Source organism: Corticium candelabrum, chromosome 10 (assembly GCF_963422355.1).
Source record: "Corticium candelabrum chromosome 10, ooCorCand1.1, whole genome shotgun sequence".
NCBI classification, from domain to species: domain Eukaryota; kingdom Metazoa; phylum Porifera; class Homoscleromorpha; order Homosclerophorida; family Plakinidae; genus Corticium; species Corticium candelabrum.
In genome coordinates, this window is record NC_085094.1 from 2,443,901 (window position 1) to 2,465,155 (window position 21,255).

The 21,255-nt window shown below is 39.5% G+C and overlaps 1 protein-coding gene across 1 annotated transcript; it reads right to left on the bottom strand.

The window, feature by feature from the left end:
- Positions 1–1,569: 1,569 nt before the first annotated feature.
- Positions 1,570–4,708, bottom strand: LOC134185797 (uncharacterized). The gene is made up of 2 exons (XM_062653677.1): positions 4,537–4,708; positions 1,570–4,476 (listed from the first exon to the last, which is right to left on the bottom strand). The coding sequence occupies exons 1-2, from the start codon at positions 4,553–4,555 to the stop codon at positions 1,628–1,630; spliced, it is 2,868 nt and encodes a 955-aa protein (XP_062509661.1). The 5' UTR covers positions 4,556–4,708; the 3' UTR covers positions 1,570–1,627.
- Positions 4,709–21,255: the final 16,547 nt, after the last annotated feature.

The following is a 21,255-nucleotide window of genomic DNA, read 5'->3' on the forward strand; positions in this document are numbered from 1 at the left end:
ACAGTATGAAGAGAGTGAGTCGCTTCTTACTGGGGACGTAATATTTGGCGCATTTCATACACCTCTTCTCTTCATGGGGCGACGTCCAACAGAACAGTCGAAGTATTACCTAGAATGTATGTTGAACAAATAATCCAGGAGTTTTGTGTTTTCTTCACTCAAATAGTTTTTGTTTGCTAAACGTGTTGGGAACGGGCAAATCAACCGCACGTAAATTTGTGTGTTAATTTAATGTAAATCCAGCTCTATTTGCCCGGGAAAAGCCGGGCCCTATGCTAGTATAACAGTCACAAATTCATTACAGCCATTATATGGGACAAAAGCAGCTGTAAGAGCCAGAGCCGCAGCAGAAGCAAGTAAAGAACAAAAAGATATTGACCATGAAGACAAAGTCGTTGCTGCTGGTGTTCTGTTTTTACCCAATGGTGGTAAGACTTTAGGGCTCGGGTTTACATTTAGAATTAATTAAACTATGAAAGCCGTCGCTTCTAATATCAGCAGTCAGCGGTCTAAAATTTAGCCAAGCTTTTCAAAATATGATCGAAAACCGATTGAAACGTGGAAACATAATGTAAGAATGTCTTCCAAGAGAATCCAGCTTCAAGTACAGGATGTTGATAGTTGAGATATACCTAGTGTACTGTAAGACGATATTGGTTTGGGGATGATAAGGGAATTGTTTGTGGGGAATCACTTATATACACACTGTATATCAGTAGGCTACTTGAATAATTATTTGCAATTTTAATCTAATATTGACATAAGGTTTAAGAAAGGTGTATACAACTCTCTGGCTGCTGCATAGACTCAAGGGCGTGGCGTGACCTCCAGAAATGGGGGCTAAACTTCATTATGCTATGGGACACTCTCACTCTTATTGACTTGTAATTGACTGATACTTTAGAATCATAGCAGATCCAGACTGGAAATGGGTTGTCTATATACCCTAAACAGCTTTGGTCCTCACACGTATATACAGTCTTCAATGTTTATGACCACGCATACAAATGATGGGGCTATCGCCCGGTCTAGTCAATGCCATGCTACACCCCTGATAGTTTGATCAACCGGACGAACAGCGTGGCTACGTCTACGCGCCTGTACATACAAATGTTATAATTAGCTAAGGAGAAAGACATTAGGACGAAAATAGAAAATGCAAGGCCATTAACAGCTGAGCCAAACAATTGAAGTCGCCAAGCAAGGGCGTAGCGTGACCTCTAGAAATGGGGCTAAATTTCACAAATGCTACGGAATAAGCCCACTTTTTACAGACACTCCTCCTTTATTGGCTTCTAATGGACTGATATACGGTAGAATCAGTGGCAGATCCAGACTGGAAAAAAGGTGGTGCATGTATATACTATATTAACAATTTAGTGCTTTTGCAATTACACGTATTTACAATCCTCCATTTTTATGGCCAAGCCTACAAATGATGAGGATCTATAGCCGGGTCTAGCCCATGCCACTCTACGTCCCTGCTCCAAGTAAGCAATTGCATAGTTTATTTACTCGTCAACTACTTAAATGAGATCGCCATGTGACAGCGAGTCCATCAGATTTTCCAGGACTGAAATTAATTTTATACGCAGACAACATGTTGGTAAGCTTTGAAAGTAATTGATTACCGGCAATAGCAGATGCGTATGTAGCCGCAAAACACTAAAACAAGAACTAAAATACAACTAATGAAATGCTCAAGTACATAACACTTTGCAGTCTCGAACAAAGACATGCAAAATTCCATACCAGGATCATTACTTTGATCAGGCGAAGGCCCAAGATAAAGTTCAAGTAATGTCTTGACTAAATTCACTACACTAAAAATAGTAATTGTAGGTGGAAGTGATTGAATATCTGTTGTCGAGCTCGTTGGAATTGTCGGCACGTGTTCGTTAGTTTCCTCTAGTTCATGAATCATTTTATATGCCTTATTGTAGTACTTAGCTCCGGAGAAGAGATAATTGTTGAGCATTTGCCACTTGCCAATCTTTAAAAACAAAAGAAAAACTTTATATTTCTCTTTCGGAAATTTTTCAAGTATTGTGGCCGCTTCTATCCAATGTCCAACAGCGTTTTCAAGACCAAGTTTATCTAAGGAGTCGCCAAGTTCCTCAATAAAAGTTGCCGTTACGCTGTCATTTCCATACAACTTTCTCGATAGCACCACAACTTTCTCAAAATGTTCAGTAGCATTTTGGTAAATGTGAAGTGCAAAGAAGGCTTTGCCCCGTAAAAAATGAAACCTCAAAAGTTTTTCGTCATCTTTAGACAGAAGATCTTTGATACCAATGTAGGCAAAATCAAAATATAACAGAGCAATAGCAGGTTCATTCATTCTAAGGTGTAGCATTCCAGTGTCCACGAAAGTAGAATAATCCTGATAGCGAAGAAATCTGTGGATATCAAGCTTTGAAAGTGACATTCGAGCCATTGCTTCTTCCTTTTTCTGGCCATTTTTAGAAAACACTTTGGCTGCTGATTGTAAATATATCACTTGGTCTCGTAGGTTTATATCTTCAAAGTGAAGTCCAGTTTTCATAAAACAAGCAACAGCTGCGTTATCAATCCCATGCTTGTAGAATTGATGTCCCAGCCACCAGAAGTTTCGCGCGTCAGAAACTGGAAGACGTAACAGTTGAGCGTAAGTATGATAGCAATTCAATACATTGTCTGGGATATCGACGTGAAGTTCATAACGGCTAAAGCAAATACGTTCAATCATTCGAAATCGCACCTCGGTGCTACACTGATGAACCAATATTGTTTCTCTCTCCAGAATAACGGTGATGTTACGATTTTTGTTTACATGCATCGTTGCTGCTGAGACCAGCAAAAGTAAGATATTACAGTACTTCTTCTTGTTTCGGTCATCTGTGAGATCAGCCGCATAATACAAGGCATGACGATACCACCGGAAAAGTTGACTACCAGACAGACGAACCGTAAACAAATCCGCAGCCTGTTCAGCGAGTCTTACAACACTTTCTCTTATAGTCTCGTCGGCAACAGAAACAAGATGTGAATTCATACAGTAAACAAGCACTTGGTAAAAGTTATGTTGGTCGTAATCATAGCTTCTTAAAACATCTCTTGGATTGTTGTCAAATTTTTCAGCTAGATCAAGAAGTCTCTGAAAATAATGACGAAAAAATCGATGTCTAAAAAGATTGCCATCCACGTGTATACCCAGATCTTCTTTTACAAACGCGTGGATTAATGTGTGTATGTGATATCGTTTACTATGATCATTTGATTCTAGCAAACAACGTCTCGTGATACGTTTCAGACACTGCTTTCGAACTGCAGTTGTCGTAACATTAAGAACAGCAGCAGCACCATTCTCGTCAAACGATCCGGGCATGCAAGCCAAAATGGCTAAAGATCGTTTGAAGTAACCAGAAAGACGACGAAATGAAGAAGCAATGACTACTCTGATTCGTTCCTCTGGTCGAAAGTCATTTGGACTAAGAGCTTCTATAGGGCTCCTAAACAATTCATCTGCTAAACGATCCTCCGTTTCACCTTCTTTCAACAAAGCACCTACTATTTTAACTGCCAGAGCTACTTTACCGGTCAGATTTGCAAACAAAGCCGTTGCTGATGAGTTTGTATGTGGTGAAATTTTAAAGAGAAGTTGTGTTGCAGACTCTGTGGAAAGTTCCTTGACTAAAAACGGCACAGATTTCACATCCAACACGGTGTAGTCATACCGTGCCGTCGTCAACAGTCTCAAACTGTGATTCATTGAAGACATTTTAGACAAAATGTTGAGGAACGAATTTCTAATAGACTCTTCGTCTTCCATCAAACCATTGCAGTTGTCCAAAATTAGAACAGTGTTTGCGTAGATGCTACTTGCCCAAAGAGTATAGTCACTGTTATTGATTAATTCCAATTTGTCTGTGACTCTTGGCAATATTCTGGCAATAGCATCCTTTGCTGTTTTTACACCACTTAAGTCAACATAGTGAACGCGTACACCACATTTCAGTAACTCGTTTCCAACAGCAATTGCAAGAGCTGATTTTCCAAATCCTGGAGCTCCAATAATATTCACAATGTTAGGATTCTCGCTATTGCTACCTGTGGGTCCCAAGAATGACAACAACTGGCATATTCGTTCAACTTCTTTCTTCCTCCCAACAAAATCTGGATCTGTGCGAGGTAGAGACAAAGACGTGACGGAATGATGCCTACTCCAGAATTCGATTCCTTGTGGAATTAGTATAGCACTAAAAACAATGATAGCTGCAAAGCCCATCAGCCATGGTTTTGATAAATTAGCACAAAAATGAAGATTACGTTGTATGATCATGGTGTTGTTTGAACCCTGCTGAACGTTGCTACCTTGTGATGTAAATGTAGCAGCAATCCTCGATTTAGGATCGTTTTGAACTTCGTCGTTGGCAAGCAGAACAGGCGTCTGGTTTGATTCTCTAGTTTTCTGTTTGTTTTCCATTCGTTCTAAGTCTGCATGTAACAAATCGTAAGTCTTATGTCACTTGCAAAACATAACTGCTTTCCTAGTACCTGTTGATCCATTTGCCATTCCAGACTTTTCAATCGTGACGTCAATTCTTGTACTCCTATCTGAAAGCTTGATGACTTGCCGTTGGCCTGACTGCCAGCTTTTCCGTCACTCTCTTTGTATCGAGACAACAACCAACCGTGTAAACAGTGTTAACGTTTCGACTGAAGCGTATTACTCATCGCATGACCCTTGTGACCCTTCTCTTCGAAAATCACGTGAGCCGTACGTACACAGGGAAAACTCTCTGTGTAATCATATACCGGATTGCGGATAGGATTTCTTGACTTCCTACAATCGTACCACGAGTGTTTGCTTGCAACAGGTTCTTAGAATCATACCCTATCTGATTTGTGACAGATCACAGAACTTTCTAAAATCATACCCTAGCTGATTTGTGCAGAACTTTCTAAAATCATACCCTGTGTGATTGACAAGTAGATTTGAAATGACTCTGTAATCATACCATGTATGATTCAAATCCTAAGTTGATGACACAAATGTAGAGTTTCTTCTATTCATCAAAGAGTATACATATTTAATATTAATAAATTTGTAATATATATATATATATAAGTATATAAGTAACAGATATGTCATGGTTGTATATGTCCCTGAGTCTCAATCATGATTATTCACTGTTTAGAGACTACGAATTTTTGAATCCTGTTGGCTCGGCTTGTGTTCTCCATTACTGCCAGCCATTAGCCAACTGCATATTCTCTTCTCTTGCAGCCTGTCGCAATTCCTTTACACTTAGAAACCACTTGTTTTCTCTCAGTAGATGTTCTGTCAATCCTACAAACAATTAAATGCCATGCATCTGCCTCTATTTTCAGTGTATATATTTCAAGATTCAGCCTTCCACTGTTTCTGTTGTTTAGGATTGGTCTTGAAATTGACATTTAGTGACACTGAAATATAGACGCAGATGCCTTTAGGTAAGATGTATACTGTATTACATCCAAGGTCTTTTTGAGTATTAATTAAATATTACCTCAGCTACTTCATGTTGTTCCTGGCAATTCCTTCCTGCTTGACAAGCCTTGGTATGTCGTTGCTTCTAGCATTGAAATCTTACACATAGAGATCAGAACAGTTACTGCATATCCATATATATATATATATATATATATATATATATATATATATGTATGTATGTATGTATGTATGTATGTATATATATGTATATATATATAGTGTAATATGATTTTTATATTGTTTTGATAACATGATAACAGAAACTACAAGCATGAAACCTATCTCAATGTTCTTGACAAACAGACATAATAAAGAAGGAAAGCATTTGTCTTTCCATCTGCCAACAATGCCAACTTTTCATACAGGTTAGAGCTCATAGAATTTGTAAAACGTGTCTGCCAAGTAATACAGACTTCTAATTTATAATGTGTCAAACTCAACAATTTGATCCCACCAATGACTTGTAGAAAAATACAAAACCTGCAACACAAATTCACAATTCCAAACATCAATATTGTTATGAAACACAACTACAATTTATTAATAGCAACCCACTCTTGAAAGACTTTACACAAAATGAAATAAACTGTTGATCGAGAAGCTAGATAGCAACAGACAGCCATTACCTGTATAAGGAGAAAACAAAATTGAATTAATATATATAAGAGTCAGTGTCATATCCTTCTGTCTCAGGGACAAACGACTTGTGCAGAATGCCGGGGCTTCTTGGTGCAGGTGCAGCCCAGGGTTTGGTGTTATGAACTACAAAATCGTTCACGGTATGTGATTCCAGATTCCTCCTCATTAGAGAATGTTTAGCACTTGATGAAGTCTCTAGAGACAAAGAAGACTTCCTGTTTCTTCCAACAGGTACAAGTTCTGTAAGATCTACGAAGTGCTAGTTTTCATTCTATATAGTAGATAATACAAAATGGGTACATGTAGTCTAAATACAGACATAGATATGATGCTTTGCTTATCAATCCTTGCCATGCAAGCTGGAACAGACGTGCACACACCATCAAGTAAACAAACTAGCAAACAACATTACCTGAAGGCTTTGTGGCATTAAACGTTGTTTCTGCAAAGCAATATAAAAGTTAAACAACTAATGTCATTGAAGTAACCACACATGCAGTCATTACTTTGGTGACAAGACTGAAATAAGTTAAACTTAGTCTTGCATTGTGGAGTGACTTTCAAATTTTGAAATTCATCATCTGGTCAATGACATGACTTTAAAGACAGTTAACAGAATAAAAAGTACTGTTCAACAAAGTAACCTGATGATGGACTTTTTCTTGCAGTCTCCCTTGTTAGACCTAAGAAATAAATATACACTAGTTAATTTTTGCTCATCCTGTTTCATAAATGCCAGTGAGTGTATCATACACCTCATATACATAACATCACAAACGACTACTGAGGTTGAAAGAGTCTACAAACACTTTTTAATATATAGACTAACTACGTAAACACTTGAAAAACTCTCATCTAAATAATTCTCACTGTGAAAAGCAGTAAAACCATTTGGTGGTGCAGGCGGCAATAGCTGTTGCAGCTCATCACCTGACGTTATCAACATAAAAAAAGATAAAATATATCGCCACGAGCTACATTATGTATTACAGGATGTATAGCAGGTGCTATTTTACATCACCTGACGATTGACTACTAAGTCTTGTTAGAGTACTAATCTTCTTTGTTTGTGCTACAACAATGGAGTTATCAATATTCACTGTATAATCATTCCAACACAGGTCACCTCACAATACAATTAAATTAAGTTAGCACACATATATGTTTCTTAGAGTCATGAAATATTTAGTTTACTTGTAATTATGAACTTCACCTACAAAGTTATAACTCGTAGACATGCACGTATTAGTCACACATTCGCAGAAATATTAATATTAGAGCGCATGACACAAATGTACTCACTTCTATAGCTAGATCTGCTATGTTCAGGTGGTGTCTGTGGAATAATGTCATTGTCATATTCTGAATTCACTAAGATGACAGAACATTTTACATGCAAGCTACAGCAACAGCTAATATATTACACAGATGCTAACGTCATAAAGTATGCATTTGTATGATCAGTGATGTGCATGCATTGTGGAGGTCAATATCTGATGGCACAACAAAACTCACTTAGTTCATTGTCGCTTTCATAATGCAGATTATGATCGATGTCTGCAATGAAGACAGTTAGGACATGTGTTGAAAGACAACATTCTGATTTGCACTAACTAGTGTAACCAGTTACCTGTACTGCATACTATATGTAGTATGTTTTTAGTAAGAAAAACTGAATTGCATTTACATGTAATGTACCTGCTTCATCATCTAACTCCATCTCTATCTCACTGGAATTTTTTACATCCATAACAGATAGCGCATGCAGTGTTAACCAGTAGTAATTGGGAATGAAGCCTGTGCAAAACTAGAACGAAAAATAGGAATGTCCAAAATAAGGCATAATTAATTATTATAACCTAAAGAAAATGTGTTACTAGGTATTGGTGTAACCACATACGTGCAGTTTTTCAGGGTTCACTTAACTAAATTTCATTGTTTTACCTGATCTTCGACTTTTTCCAGCTGTCTTCTTACCAGGATTACCAATAGTATTCACTTCATCTATTAGACACAAACAAACATCAGCCTATTCTTGAACCGTCAAAAGACGCATCTTGTAACCCATCATGTATTTGATCATGCTTTCACCTACTCTGTTCCTGTATTACCATAACCAATTACAATACTTATTTTATTGTGTAAAGCGTTATCTTGTCACCCTCATCAATGAGTTACATCAAACCTCCATCACTTGATGTTCTGTGTACTGTATCTGTGGGAGACAAAGCAACTATCATTAATTTATTAATCTTCTGACGTAGAAACACACATACAGCAATACATGTCAACGTACCAAAAATTAACTATAGTTCCATTTTAAATTATGATTTTCAAATGCACAAGGCGATAGGCAGAGTGGAATAGAACGGTCGGTTCATGAACCACAATTTTGCTTTGATCGGACATACCTACATGACTGTAAATGTTCAAGGCATAATAGTTACTAGGATCCATGGCCCGTTCTTCGTACGGGCAAGATACTGTAGTGTAAAGATGAGTCTGTGGACACGTCACATGCAATCTTTGTTGCGAGGTCCCGGATGTTCTGAATGAATTCGAATCTTGCTGTTCGCGCTTGTTTCGATAGAAATCGACACACTCGCCGTGTAGCGCTTGCTGCAGAAAACGTGTAGGTTGGATTTGGTGCAAATGCAATCAGAATTTGGAGAGAAACGAAAGCGCTAGAAGAGTAAGTTTCGTCGGCAAGAGATATTCGATCACTCGAAGCTTTGCGAAGGACGCCGATGCATACGGTCTACACAGAACTGGTGTGGGCGTGTGTTCGAATGAACCGGAATGTGTAGCGTTTGCGTCATCAAGAAATTTTACGCGGGGGGTCGACCTCGAAAGGAGACCCGGTGCGTAATTTTTTTAATTCTTTTACGTAAACCTTTCTCTGTGCGTTCCGAGTGTGCGTGCCGATTTCGGTTGCAAACGGACAAAAGACGTGGCCTCCAAACGCGAACATACACATACACAGACAGACAATTTGAGCTTTATATATTAGATTACATGAACGGTTAGGAATCAATGAGTGACCTAAAAGTCCAGACAACAGACGGAAGCAGGCAAGATCTAGAGTCGATGATCTCAAGATGCGTAAGTGCAAACTGACATTTTAGAGTGATATCATATTTATTGCTCTAAACACCATTTATTGCAAGAGCTGCAGTCGAATAGGATAAACGGTGGAAGGGCCACTTGCTGGTAAGTAAGTTGTTTTGTTGAACATGCTCTTGATTATAGCTTGCTCATCTCTTGATCAGTTCATGTTATTACTCTGGAGGCCTTGCTTAGTCAACCTCTTTTGCTACAGCACAATGTCCGACCAAAGATTTTGCCTTATATTCCACTCTGACACAAGACAGTAAAATTAAAATATTTGTAGGAAAACAGTGATTATTATTTGAAAGCCAAACATGTGATTAATAATAATGGTAAAGTCATTCTAGTATATCTTCAAAACTAACAATATAACTACAGAAAGAGGTAGTTGTACGTGTGCTTTCTCTGTACTTACGTTGTACTTACCACTTACACGGTATCCCTTGTCACTAGGTATCCCTTGTCATAAGCTATTTGCCTCCAATTAGAGCACATCTTATCCTGCAGCTTTCTCTTACGCTGCATGTGCTTGGCGTTAGCCCTTCCTTTGTTCTCTTTTTCAAATTCACTGTCACTGTGTGCACATGGAGACACATCTCGCTCTGTCAATAGACGTATGCTCTTATCAAACTTAACAATTGCTCTCTTGCTTTCAGAAAGTTTCTTGTGTCGAATTGCTTTCATAACTTCTTTCCCTCTGTATATCTGTAATACACAACAAATAGCATGTGTCATTAATAAATATAGAAACTAACAGGTCATTTAACTGTTCAAGAGCAAGACTATAGGGCTACTAGTTATCAAAATTCAAGTTTTGGAGACATGCAGCGCATGCTCCGTATTGAGTACTGTATTTTATATACAAATTTACATAACAAAATTGCCAAAAACTCTTGAAATCGCAAATTTTCAACTCCACAAAATTGTTCTTTATCTCGCCATTCGTACACACACACACACACACACACACACACACACACACACACACACACACACACACAACAAACACACACACACACACACACACACACACACACACACACACACACACACACACACACCTAAAAATAAAATCTAAACATCAGGGGTAGCCTTTTCACTGGTTATACCCCCGGATGTTATAAGCTGGGCCCTGTGCGCTACTCAGGGAACTCTGGGCCTGCGCTAGCAAACTCCTGGAGCCGGGCCAGGCACTCACAGGAGCACCGACTTGTGAAGCCAACTGTGGTGTGAGCACCCAAGTCTCACCAAAACCCCGTGGCTGATGTCACCTTCAAAGCTGACGACCACTTAGGTCCCCAGTCAATAACCAGGAACTCATTACGCTCCTGAGTCGAGAGAAGCAAATGTGTGTTAGTTCCTTGCCTAAGGAAATTATGCCATATCTCGCGATCACTGTGACATGAACAAGCGAGCCTTCAAGTTTCCCGATGTAAACACGCCATAAGACTGTCTAACCAACTGATCTATCGCACCAACATCCACACACACACACACACACACACACACACACACACACACACACACACACACACACACACACACACACACACACACACACACACACACAACATATATGTAATCTCTTACATAGGTTGCTGAATTTATTTTTCTCTGTTGTCTTCTTTTCCTTCTTTTCTCTGTACCTTTCTGTGTCATCTCGGTTTGTCTTCTACTCAGGTAGAATCGTCTTATCCGCGTCTCATAATTGTCGCGTCATCATATTCCCGCCCGCAACCTTCAGCTCTTAGAGTCATGTACCGTCTTTGCCATTCCATTCGACCCGAAGAACGACGCAAAGAAATCTGTTCTTTGATGGACCGGAGTGTGCCAGCATTGTAACATCTGTCCTTCAAAGAGAAAGTCTGGATCAGGGAAAGTGATCCCGTCTTGTTCAGTCAGCTGGTGATACCACCGTCCAGTGACAATTTTCCTAACCCCATCCTTCGTAAACACAACGGAGACGGTAGATTTTGCTGTCTAGCAAATATAGCTAAAGTTAGTGACTAGATAATCAAACGTAAGCACAACTAGAATACCACGTTTCTTGGTAATCAGCCGTTTCTCGGTGTGTATCGTAGTCCGTCAAATTTCCAGAAAGTTTTACAGATCTTTTATTAACTAGTCAATCCAGTATTCAGAGTTAGAGAGCTTGCGATTATCGTAGACGAACAAGAACGTATGGCTGGCGCGGCATGAGGTTACAAAACGATGTTGCTCATTCATTGGTCTAAGACTAAACGATGAACCGAAAGTGTCCAATACTAGTATATTATACTCTCAGCAACTGCCAACGTCGATAACACGTGGTAGTGCCTAACTAAAGTGCACTAAATCAGTGCTAAATGGCTGACCGGAGAGCTGGAATTGCTTCTTTGGATTCGACAGATTCAGATTCTTCTCTGGATTTTATATTACAAACCAAAGAAAATCATAGTGGCAGTGACGTTCGCAGAGAAAGTTGTAGTAGATTAGATATCTGAACTGCGCATGCGTGGATGTCGTAGTCTGACATTGTACATGTTGAGTTTCGAGTTCTGTATTACCGTTAGCGGCTAGCGGAATAAAGGAGCTTCTGCTACTCGTTTCCGTCCTAGCTGGTATACTACAAAAGTGAAATGGAACGACCCTCTCTCTTGTCTACCAGAAAGAGACGCTGTACTTCATGTTTAGATAATCTAAGCGACATTCCTCAACGACTCAAATTCCAGTCCATCCATCTTATGTGCAGCGTGGACGTACACCTTCTCAAAGTGGTAGACAGTCACCATCAGAGTGGGTGGATGATCTTTTGGACAATGTTGAAATGCAGAATCGATGCTGTTGAAGAACAGGATGCTGGTGAACACGATGCGGCTGAATAGGACGATAGAATTGATAACAAACAGGAAATTCCAGTTCATCTATTAGAATTTTCAGTGAATTCGAAACTGAGGCGGCAGATTCACCGGTGTCCGTAAATTCGGAATTTTTCTAGTGGCAGTGGCAACATCAGTGATTTTTAATGAGATATTGGAGGATGATAGTCACAATACAGATGACCATGATAAAAGAGAGTCAGCAAGACAGCAATATTGATGTACCAGCGTTTCCAGGTATGTGCAATGTCAGTGCATGCATATATGTGCAGTGCATATAGTACATACATGTATGCTATTTTATACTAATGTGTTGGGCACATTATGAATTTTGTACATGGACAAGAAATGCGAAGGGGGTGGGGTCTTAACTTAAAGGAGAACTCTCACCAAAATCAACTATCTCTCAGATGAAAGCTGTCACTTCATGACACAACCCTTTGCAACCGTTTACTGCAGAAGTTTACCGTAACGAAGAAATAAAGCATTGAAATTATCTGCGTAGGCATGTTTAGTACCCGTATGTGGCATATGCGTACCTCTGATTGTTGGTTAGCAAGGAAGACCGATATCTGCACATTTCAAGGAAAGGGTTGTGAGACATATGATGTCAAGTTGTGATTTATTGACTAAAGCAAACTGGGATCCCAAAGTTATCACTCTAGTATCGGCTGTGACAATACAACCTCAGAAGGAGACTCTTCTTAGGTTAGTTCATAGATCATGTCTCGCTGAATTTTGGGTGAGTTACGAGCACTTGGTATGGTTAAACCTAAAGTAGTTACTTCAAGAGAGTAAGACTTTGTGTACATACGGGGAATTGTCTGAACAACTCGTTACTGATTCTCTGCTTCTGTGGTTGTCTGGACCATAGGTTTCCTGCAGGAAGATACCAGTCCTTGTATTTTTCTTTGCTACAAGTTTTAGTATTTGGTGAGAGTTCTCCTTTAATTAATTAAATTTAAGTCTTATACATATATGTTAGAGATCATTGACCAACTTGGATTGTTTAAGCTGTCGCCTGGCTTTAATACTGTTCAGACAACTTTGAGATAGTTTGGATCGATTTCAAATCTCAGTTTTATTTATAAAGTCTTTGTCAACACAGACCTGAGGTATGTCTTTATGCTACTGCCATTGTTTTACACTTGACACGTCTTTCAAATCAAGTGAATAGTTTTAGCTGGCTATTATGGATTGGCTTAAATGTGGCTGACTTATAATTGGTTTCACTAGTTTTAGATTGGTGTTGCTGGTTTCCTAATGAGCCTAAAGTGGTAAATTGGTTTTTAATTAATATATACAATACTAATATGTGAAGCTTGGTCAAGTTTGTTGCTTGTATAGTGGAACCTTGCTACCATGCACGACCATCCTTAGGACTCAGTGGCGTAGAAGCAATTAAAAAGTGGTGCGGCCTAACGCGCGTTAGAAGGCGTGGTCATTTAGCGTGCGCTAACATACAAAAGTGTGGTCCTAGTTGTACACGCATGCAGCCTCTGGTCGCACCGACTCGCAAATCCTAAGACCCTGTAGCCCTACTTATCACTTACTCAGTTGACCTTTCCACTGTAGTCCAAAGAATCCGCGTCTACTAAAACTGAAGTGATTGCGCATGTGTTGCCGCTCGACATCTACACGTGTCCGGGTTCGCTGTATAGATCGTAAACAGCTGCAATGAGCGGTCAAATAGATGTATCCAGCATAAAGGAAGCTCATCAGCCTAGAACGTTTGTGTTTCCAAAACGAAGCTTAGTCACGCCTTCCACGCAGCCAATCAGAGTCTTAGGCCAGGATCAAGTACACGTAGCCAGCACCATCTGAAAAGGCCACGTGGCGGTGATCACGTGCATGTAACGGACGCGCCTGTGCGCTGTACAGCGAGCAATGTAGCGCACGTTAAGTTTGTTCGCATTCATGCTGAAATATTTTACCTAGTTAATCGGCACAACTAACAACGGAAGTTACCGGCAATGAGCAGCTGGCGGAAAGCCACTTTTTGAAAAGTGGGGCGGCCATGGCCGGCCACGCTTCCTACGCCACTGGGACTGGCTTGACCTGATCTTAATATTGAGGTGGTCTTACTTTAGTCAATTTCAGTTAATATAAATTATGACTCCTATGGCAAATGCAGAGCACATATGGCTACATGAAAGTTATTAGAAATTTATTAACAGTATATATAGTAACAACACTTCATGATTTAGTCTATGCAGTGTACAACATCTATGTTGCTCTTAGGCTGTCCTCTTACCAAAAGTTTCAGTGGTTTCCTGCTAATGCAGTTTATATTGCAGCATAAGCTGACCCAAAGAGCAACTGAAGACTTAGTTAAACTGCTGCGTTCTCATTTTCCTGTTAACCACACTGGCTTTCAATCTTTGTACCCGTTTGAAAAACCATTTCATGCAATCATTTGAAGTAGCTGACATTAAGTTGACTCTGTTCTGTTCTGTTTGTCGATCAGAGCTTGACAGCAAAACAGCCTGCTGACAATGTTAGAATTCTATGTGTCAGGATGCTGGTGCAAAAACCTATCAATTCCATGAGATGGATGTCAAGCAAAGACTAATCAACTTGTTGGAGGGTAATATTATGTGTCTAAATTTTTGAATACTGAAGTGCATGAATAGATGGCCTTGTTGTGTTTGATTAATAGAGTCAACTTTCTACAGTCATTTGGAAGATAGGTTCAATCAGCAGGTAGCAAAACGTGGTGATATCTCGTCAGGTACAGAATACCAGAAACTGATTCAATCTGAAGGCTATCTTAGCAACAAGTGGAGTGTTTCTCTTTGTTTGAATACTGATGGAGTTGCAGTGTTTCGTTCAAGTTGTAAGGGTAACTTGTGGCCAGTGTGCCTGGTTGTGAATGAGCTTCCTGCAAAATTGAGGTAGAGTAAACTAATTTAACCATGTAAGCAGTGTTGTATTTATATTATCTGTCAATTGTTAAGTTTTCAAAAAGGTATATGATTCTATATGGATTGTGGTCAGAAAAGGTAAAGCTCGATATCAAGATTTTTCTTCATCACTTGACTCAGAAATTAAATTTTCTCTCCAGTGAAGGTATACTACTGTCTGAATTAAATTAACTATGTACTTTAATTCTTAACCATAAATATTTTATTAATGCCAGTCTACTCAAATGATTAATTTTAATTTGTGATTGTGCCAAGAATGGTCAAGTATGCAAAAAAATCAGCTTACATCTGTATGTAATGTTTTCAGAGTTTTGAAGTACAGCGTGGTCAAGTTTTGTTGGGTTACACATTTCCTCAAACATCTTGATCATTCTCAACTGACTCTGTACTTGAAAATTATCAAACACTTTTAGGCTTGATGAACTGCAGGTGTAAAAACTGTGAGCAGTGCATTGTATAATTTTTGTGCAGTCGATGCTTTATTGCTGCACTTAATTAAGTATCTATCTATAAAGCAAGGAGTTGCCTTTACTTTGAATTGGTTAGTAGGCTTTGCATACACATAGATTTTAAACGTATATAAGTATAACTTTTATGCTCTTGTTAAGGTTTCTTGTAACAAAACTATTTGTCGTCGGAGGTGTCGAGCACTTCTTGTTGTAGTGAGCACTGATCTCCCAGCAAAACCCATGCTCTTACATATGAAGCATTACACTGGAAAGTGTTCTTGCCTCTTCTGTGAGCAAGAAGGAACGAGTTTTGCTGAAAATCCCATGCACAGATACTGGCCATATGAATTGAGGAGACTTTGAACTCATCAGTCTGCTGTAGGCCATCCAGGAGCAGTTCTGGAGAGAGACGAGGCATGCAGTATGCGGATGGTGATTACACTATTAAGTTTATGTATATCTTGATACTTTGTTTGTTTAGGTTTGTGGTGTGAAAGGTGTATTGGTGTTGCTTAGAGTCAATCAGTTTGATGTTGTCAATGGTGTTGTGGTCTACTGAATCCATTGTGTTCTTCTTGGTGTTACTAAGCAAATGCTTGGCTACTGGATGCTATCATCTAATCGAGGAAATCCATTTTATAATGGTGACAGGGTATATGTCTAATAGTTATAACATTGGTGGTAGGGATGTGGGCGTGTTATAAGGTCCGAAGCCATGGGGGGCTTATCACTAAAACAATTGATGGCAGGCGAGGTGTAATTATCAAGGTGCTAAGCGCTCACCAATGAGGTGTCTTGTTATGCCAACATCCCGACCACCCATGTTATAATTGATTTATAACATATCAACTTGACCGTTTAGTGCCGCCTTAATTAATTGAGCAAATGGTTATTGTTCCTTAATCATTTGAAGTGGTGTTATATAGTTGAGCTCGGCTGTTGTAGCGTTGACGTTGGGTGTTTTATCGCTGATATAACACCTGCATTGGACCAATAAGAGGACCCAAAGGTCACGTGATATGTTATAAATAAGTAAATAAATATTATATATACATACATACACAGATTCATGCATACATACATCTGTAATACATACGTACATACCTACCTACCGGTACATACGTACATGTTTGTGTTTTTAGCTAATGAGTCATAGGACGCAACTACAGACATAATTGATTCTTGAAAGATTTAATTAATGTATACTAAGGAACCTGTCTTTACAATCCATCAGAAAAATGTGAACACTTGGGAAATGTGGGTAGTTGGTGAGTTTCTTGCAAAATACATGTATGAATGCTAGTCTGACTATTGAGACTACTTGAGAATTATGGTCAGTTGAGGACAGTGTCTTTGGTGGCCGTAATTTACAGGTTCCACTGTGTTTATGTCCATCTCACATACTTTTTGTGTTTATGCAAATGATTGATTACTGCCTAGACAACTACATTATTCGATCATGAAGCAACACTTATAGTTGTAGCAGCATAGTATTAAACATGGCTTGTTGCATCTATTGATGAGGTGTCTGAGTGGTTGGCTGTATGAACTAATTGAATGGAAGGCTGAGTGGTGATGGAGGGAGAGTTAGATTGACAGCCAGATGATAGGATATTAGCGTTTGTTTGAACTTGGTTACAAAGTATGATTTGTGCTGCCATGTTTGGGCAACACAGTTTTAACTTCATTCTGCGTGATTTTAGGTCTAATAAATTCAATCTTGCATCTTACAGGTACAGCAGCTTGATAGTCGTCTATTGAAAATTATCATTCCAGACTTTTTAGTAGGAAGCCGAGGTCTCTTGCAGAACACAAGTCTTGGAAAGGTTTTGATTTGTTTACATGTAATGCAGCATTAATTTTGTAACATGCAGTTCTTGGAAATTTGTAGCAAATGAACTGAGATCGTTGCTTCGATATTATTCTTTGCCAATACTGCAAGGAGTCTTGGCAGATTTGTATTATGTTTGCTTCCTTCTGTTGTCGGCATCTATTCACGTACTGACTAGAGAAAGAATTGTAGAAGACTAGCCGCACGCGAGATTCTACGGGTGTGCGAATTCAGACCGTATTACTACGTGCAGTCAGACAAATCAGGCGCCTGACTTAATTGTTGATATAAATGCGTTAGCAAATAAATTCTTGTTTAGACTTTCACTGATATCTCGTAGCTCGGATGGTACAGTTTCTTCTAATTGCGTTTGCTCTTGGGCAAGGCAACATAGAAACCGGGCTAGTTTCCAATTGCAAATAGACACGGTTGTAGAACGGCTGTCGATCGATTCGTCCTGGTCGATCGAAGTACTTCCAGGTTGAGTCAGAGACATTAATTATATGGTTAATTGTGTCTTTAAGTACTTGCACTAGTTACGGTGATTTCATTTCAGACAATAATGAAGAATCACTTGAAGTGCAAACCCTTGGCCGGTATGCACCTTGAAAGTAAATTAGTCGCGCTATGACAAAATCGTATGACAGAATGGTATGATGTGGGTAATAAATAAGAGCCTTATTGAAATGGTCACAGGTCGAGCTTGAGGTAAGTCACGTGACTGGCTGCTACCGTGTACAACGGGTAGCTACGCAGTCCGTCAGCCAACGTCCCGTAGGACCTCGCTTCTATTTTTACAACCTTCGCTCGTCGGTTCCTTGTGCAGGTGATTGTTTGTGCAGCTTTTGAGGTCGTAACTATGGCCGGTTCTAGGCGTGGCATAGGTACCAGAGCCAAAAAGAAATTAGATGTGGGAACGTTACAAATGCAGCTAGATTAGCTAGGCGTAGTTTCTAAATGCATGTTACAAATGTAGTTGTTTCCAAATGATGGAACAAGCCAAAGGTTACAAGTCGGAGAGCCTCGACGCTAGGCCGGCTGGCAATCTTCGCCTTAAGAGGAAGTAACGGGCGTGATCATTGTTCTGTTTGTTGGTGGGAAACCTAGGTTACAAATGGAGACCAAACAAGCAGCTCACCACCGATTTTCCAGCTCACAAGAATGTAAAAGTCTCGTTCTTTGTGCAGCTTCTCTAGGCCTCTTGTTGTTTGTGCCGCTTCTCTAGCTAGACGTCGCCTACTGTTCACTGTACCGTATATAAACAGCTATCCGTCTAACCGCAATTTTGGTTGTTGTAATGAGGTGACCCCAGAGCCAAAACAAAACATCAATGTAGGAAACATGCACGTGCACATGTAGATTAGCTGGCGTCTGTTCGCTCTGACTTTGGATACCGTAAATCAAATATGAATAGAGACGCACTAGCGTACTTACAGGTCGGCCGAGCCGCTTTGTCCGACAAACAGACGCTGTCATGGACAATGCACGTTCTCCTTCGCAAATTCCCGTCAAACGCCAAATTTCTGTTGAAGACGACACTAGTGATCTTTGCAGCAACACCACGGCCGCTCAGCCACGCACACCCAAAATTCAAGCTGTCAGACTGCAGAACCACTACGCAGAAACACTGTGGAACAAGCAAAATGTTACAAGTCAGGTACAGCTACACACCTCGCCCTGGTTGTTGTTGTTGAAACATACACGTACAAATGTATGTGCTAAACCCTTAAAGCAAAGGACTAAACACCATGTACAGGACGGACGCCCGATGGCCGAATTCTCGTTAGCAGCTACCAAACAAAGAGAAATGGAGCCTCATGATGACATTACGTTCGTCTATTCGTCAGTAATGACACCACTTCTCGTCTATTGGTCGGAATAGCTTCATTTGCATCTCCGCTAACCAACTATATATACGGTCGACGGGTCGTCGGGTCGTACTGTCGTACGAACGACTACTATACTTGAGGTCCGGAAATCCGAGTCTCGGGTAATGAATCACTCTACCTACGTTTGTGGACATCCAGGACCAGTTTGTGGACATCCAGTTTGTGGACATCCAGTTTGTGGACATCCAGTTTGTGGACATCCAGTTTGTGGACATCCAGCTTGTGGACATCCAATGCGTCATTAGCAACTGACGTCTTAGTCCTAGAGAGTGAACTTCCTGGAAGTTGTTCTACACTACATATCAGTGTTGTACTTCCAGGATGCAGACGAAGTCCGTGGCAAAGGTCAAGGTGTGCACGTAATTAATTAACATCATACCACATCCAAACATGTCGTAGCTAATTATAATCAGACTTGCTACACGGTCATAATTAGTGCACGTGCTATTAATTGAAATGGATACAGCGCTACGTAGAATGATAGCGACCCTTCCTTTGTATAGTACCACAATGACGAACTACCGTATCTCAATCACATAAACAAACTGGACCGAAATAGAGCTTGATGTGATATGATGTCATATTCCGTTTTTTGTAAGCAGTAAGAGGAATCTGCTAACCTGCGAGCAAGTAGTTCTACTGTGACTCTACTGAGGTATACTTTGATGCGTTTGTCTTGGATCATCATGCAGGGAATAGTCTTGTTTGTGCTCTTATCTCTAATGATGACTGCTACAACAGCGTCAGATTCAGGAGTGTTGGTAATCATTATATTTATTTAAGTATGCACGGTTTCTGTAAATGCTCTTTATGATGGTATTAAAATTATTCCCGATACTGACATATGGTAGCAATTTGTGGAATGTGACTGGGTCTAGCACGGGAAATTTGATCAATCGAGCTTACAGAAGAGGAGTAAGTAGAAGTCTTGGTACGAAGGAGAAAGATTCTATTAGTCAAAGACTGGGTGATTCATTTACTGAAGCGTCCGAGAAGATAATTAAGCAACAGACATTGTAGATTAATAAAAGGGACTGCACTCAGCAAATACTCTGGTGAGGGGAATCTCGTGGATGACAAAACAGAGAGAGAGACTTGTAAAAAATTGTTTTCTTGGTCTGACAGAGACTTGAAGAAAGGAACAACTTAAAAGTTCTTTACTACCATAACTGCGCTTTTATTTGTGTATTAGTTAATCTGGACTGCGTTAAATTGTCTATGTTTCGGTGTTGGTTTATTTGTTTTAGATTGTTTTGATGGACCTGCACTATTAGTGCGAAGGAAACTATATAATTATTATTAAAATAAGTTCTTTTTTTAACCGATTGCTACTTTGTAGGAAAGCAGCAGTTGCAAGAATGGTTGCTGTTCCTGTAAGATCACGATTACATTCAGTGACTGATACGATTTGTAACAGGTATTGTGTCTACAGTATCAGTATCAGGTGTGCAAGGTTTTCCTGGGGCACCTGGCGGATACGGACCGAAAGGAGAGAAAGGTACAGTAAAACAAAAAGCGATTGAAATGGAAAGAATAATCGTTTGCAGCTTTGATGAGATGCTGATACAAACATTGCCAGCGTTACAAATTGTTTGCCTTTCTAACTATTAGTGACACAACTGCCAGCTGTGTGCAGACGATATCTAAATTTCACAAATTAGATGTGCTGCTAAAATTAAATTGGTTAAATATTTCTAAATATAAACTAGGTACTAATATAATAAGAAAGTAAACTGATAAACATTAAATACTTTAAATATATGATTCACACTCTAATCTATTTATGTACATAATATCGTATACCTAGGCGACAAAGGAAGAATTGGTAACCGTGGGGCTAGGGGTTTAACTGGGCCAAGTGGAACTCCAGCCAATTTTGATCTAGACGAGTGCTCTGATAAGAGACAAGGTAATTGAAGGCAATGGCGTAACTAAAATGTTCAAAGAATTAACTAAAAACTTCTTTAATTTTTGTTTGAGCAGGAATGATGAGATTTAACAAAACAATAAACGAAGTGGAATATTGCGACGGCACAAAATGG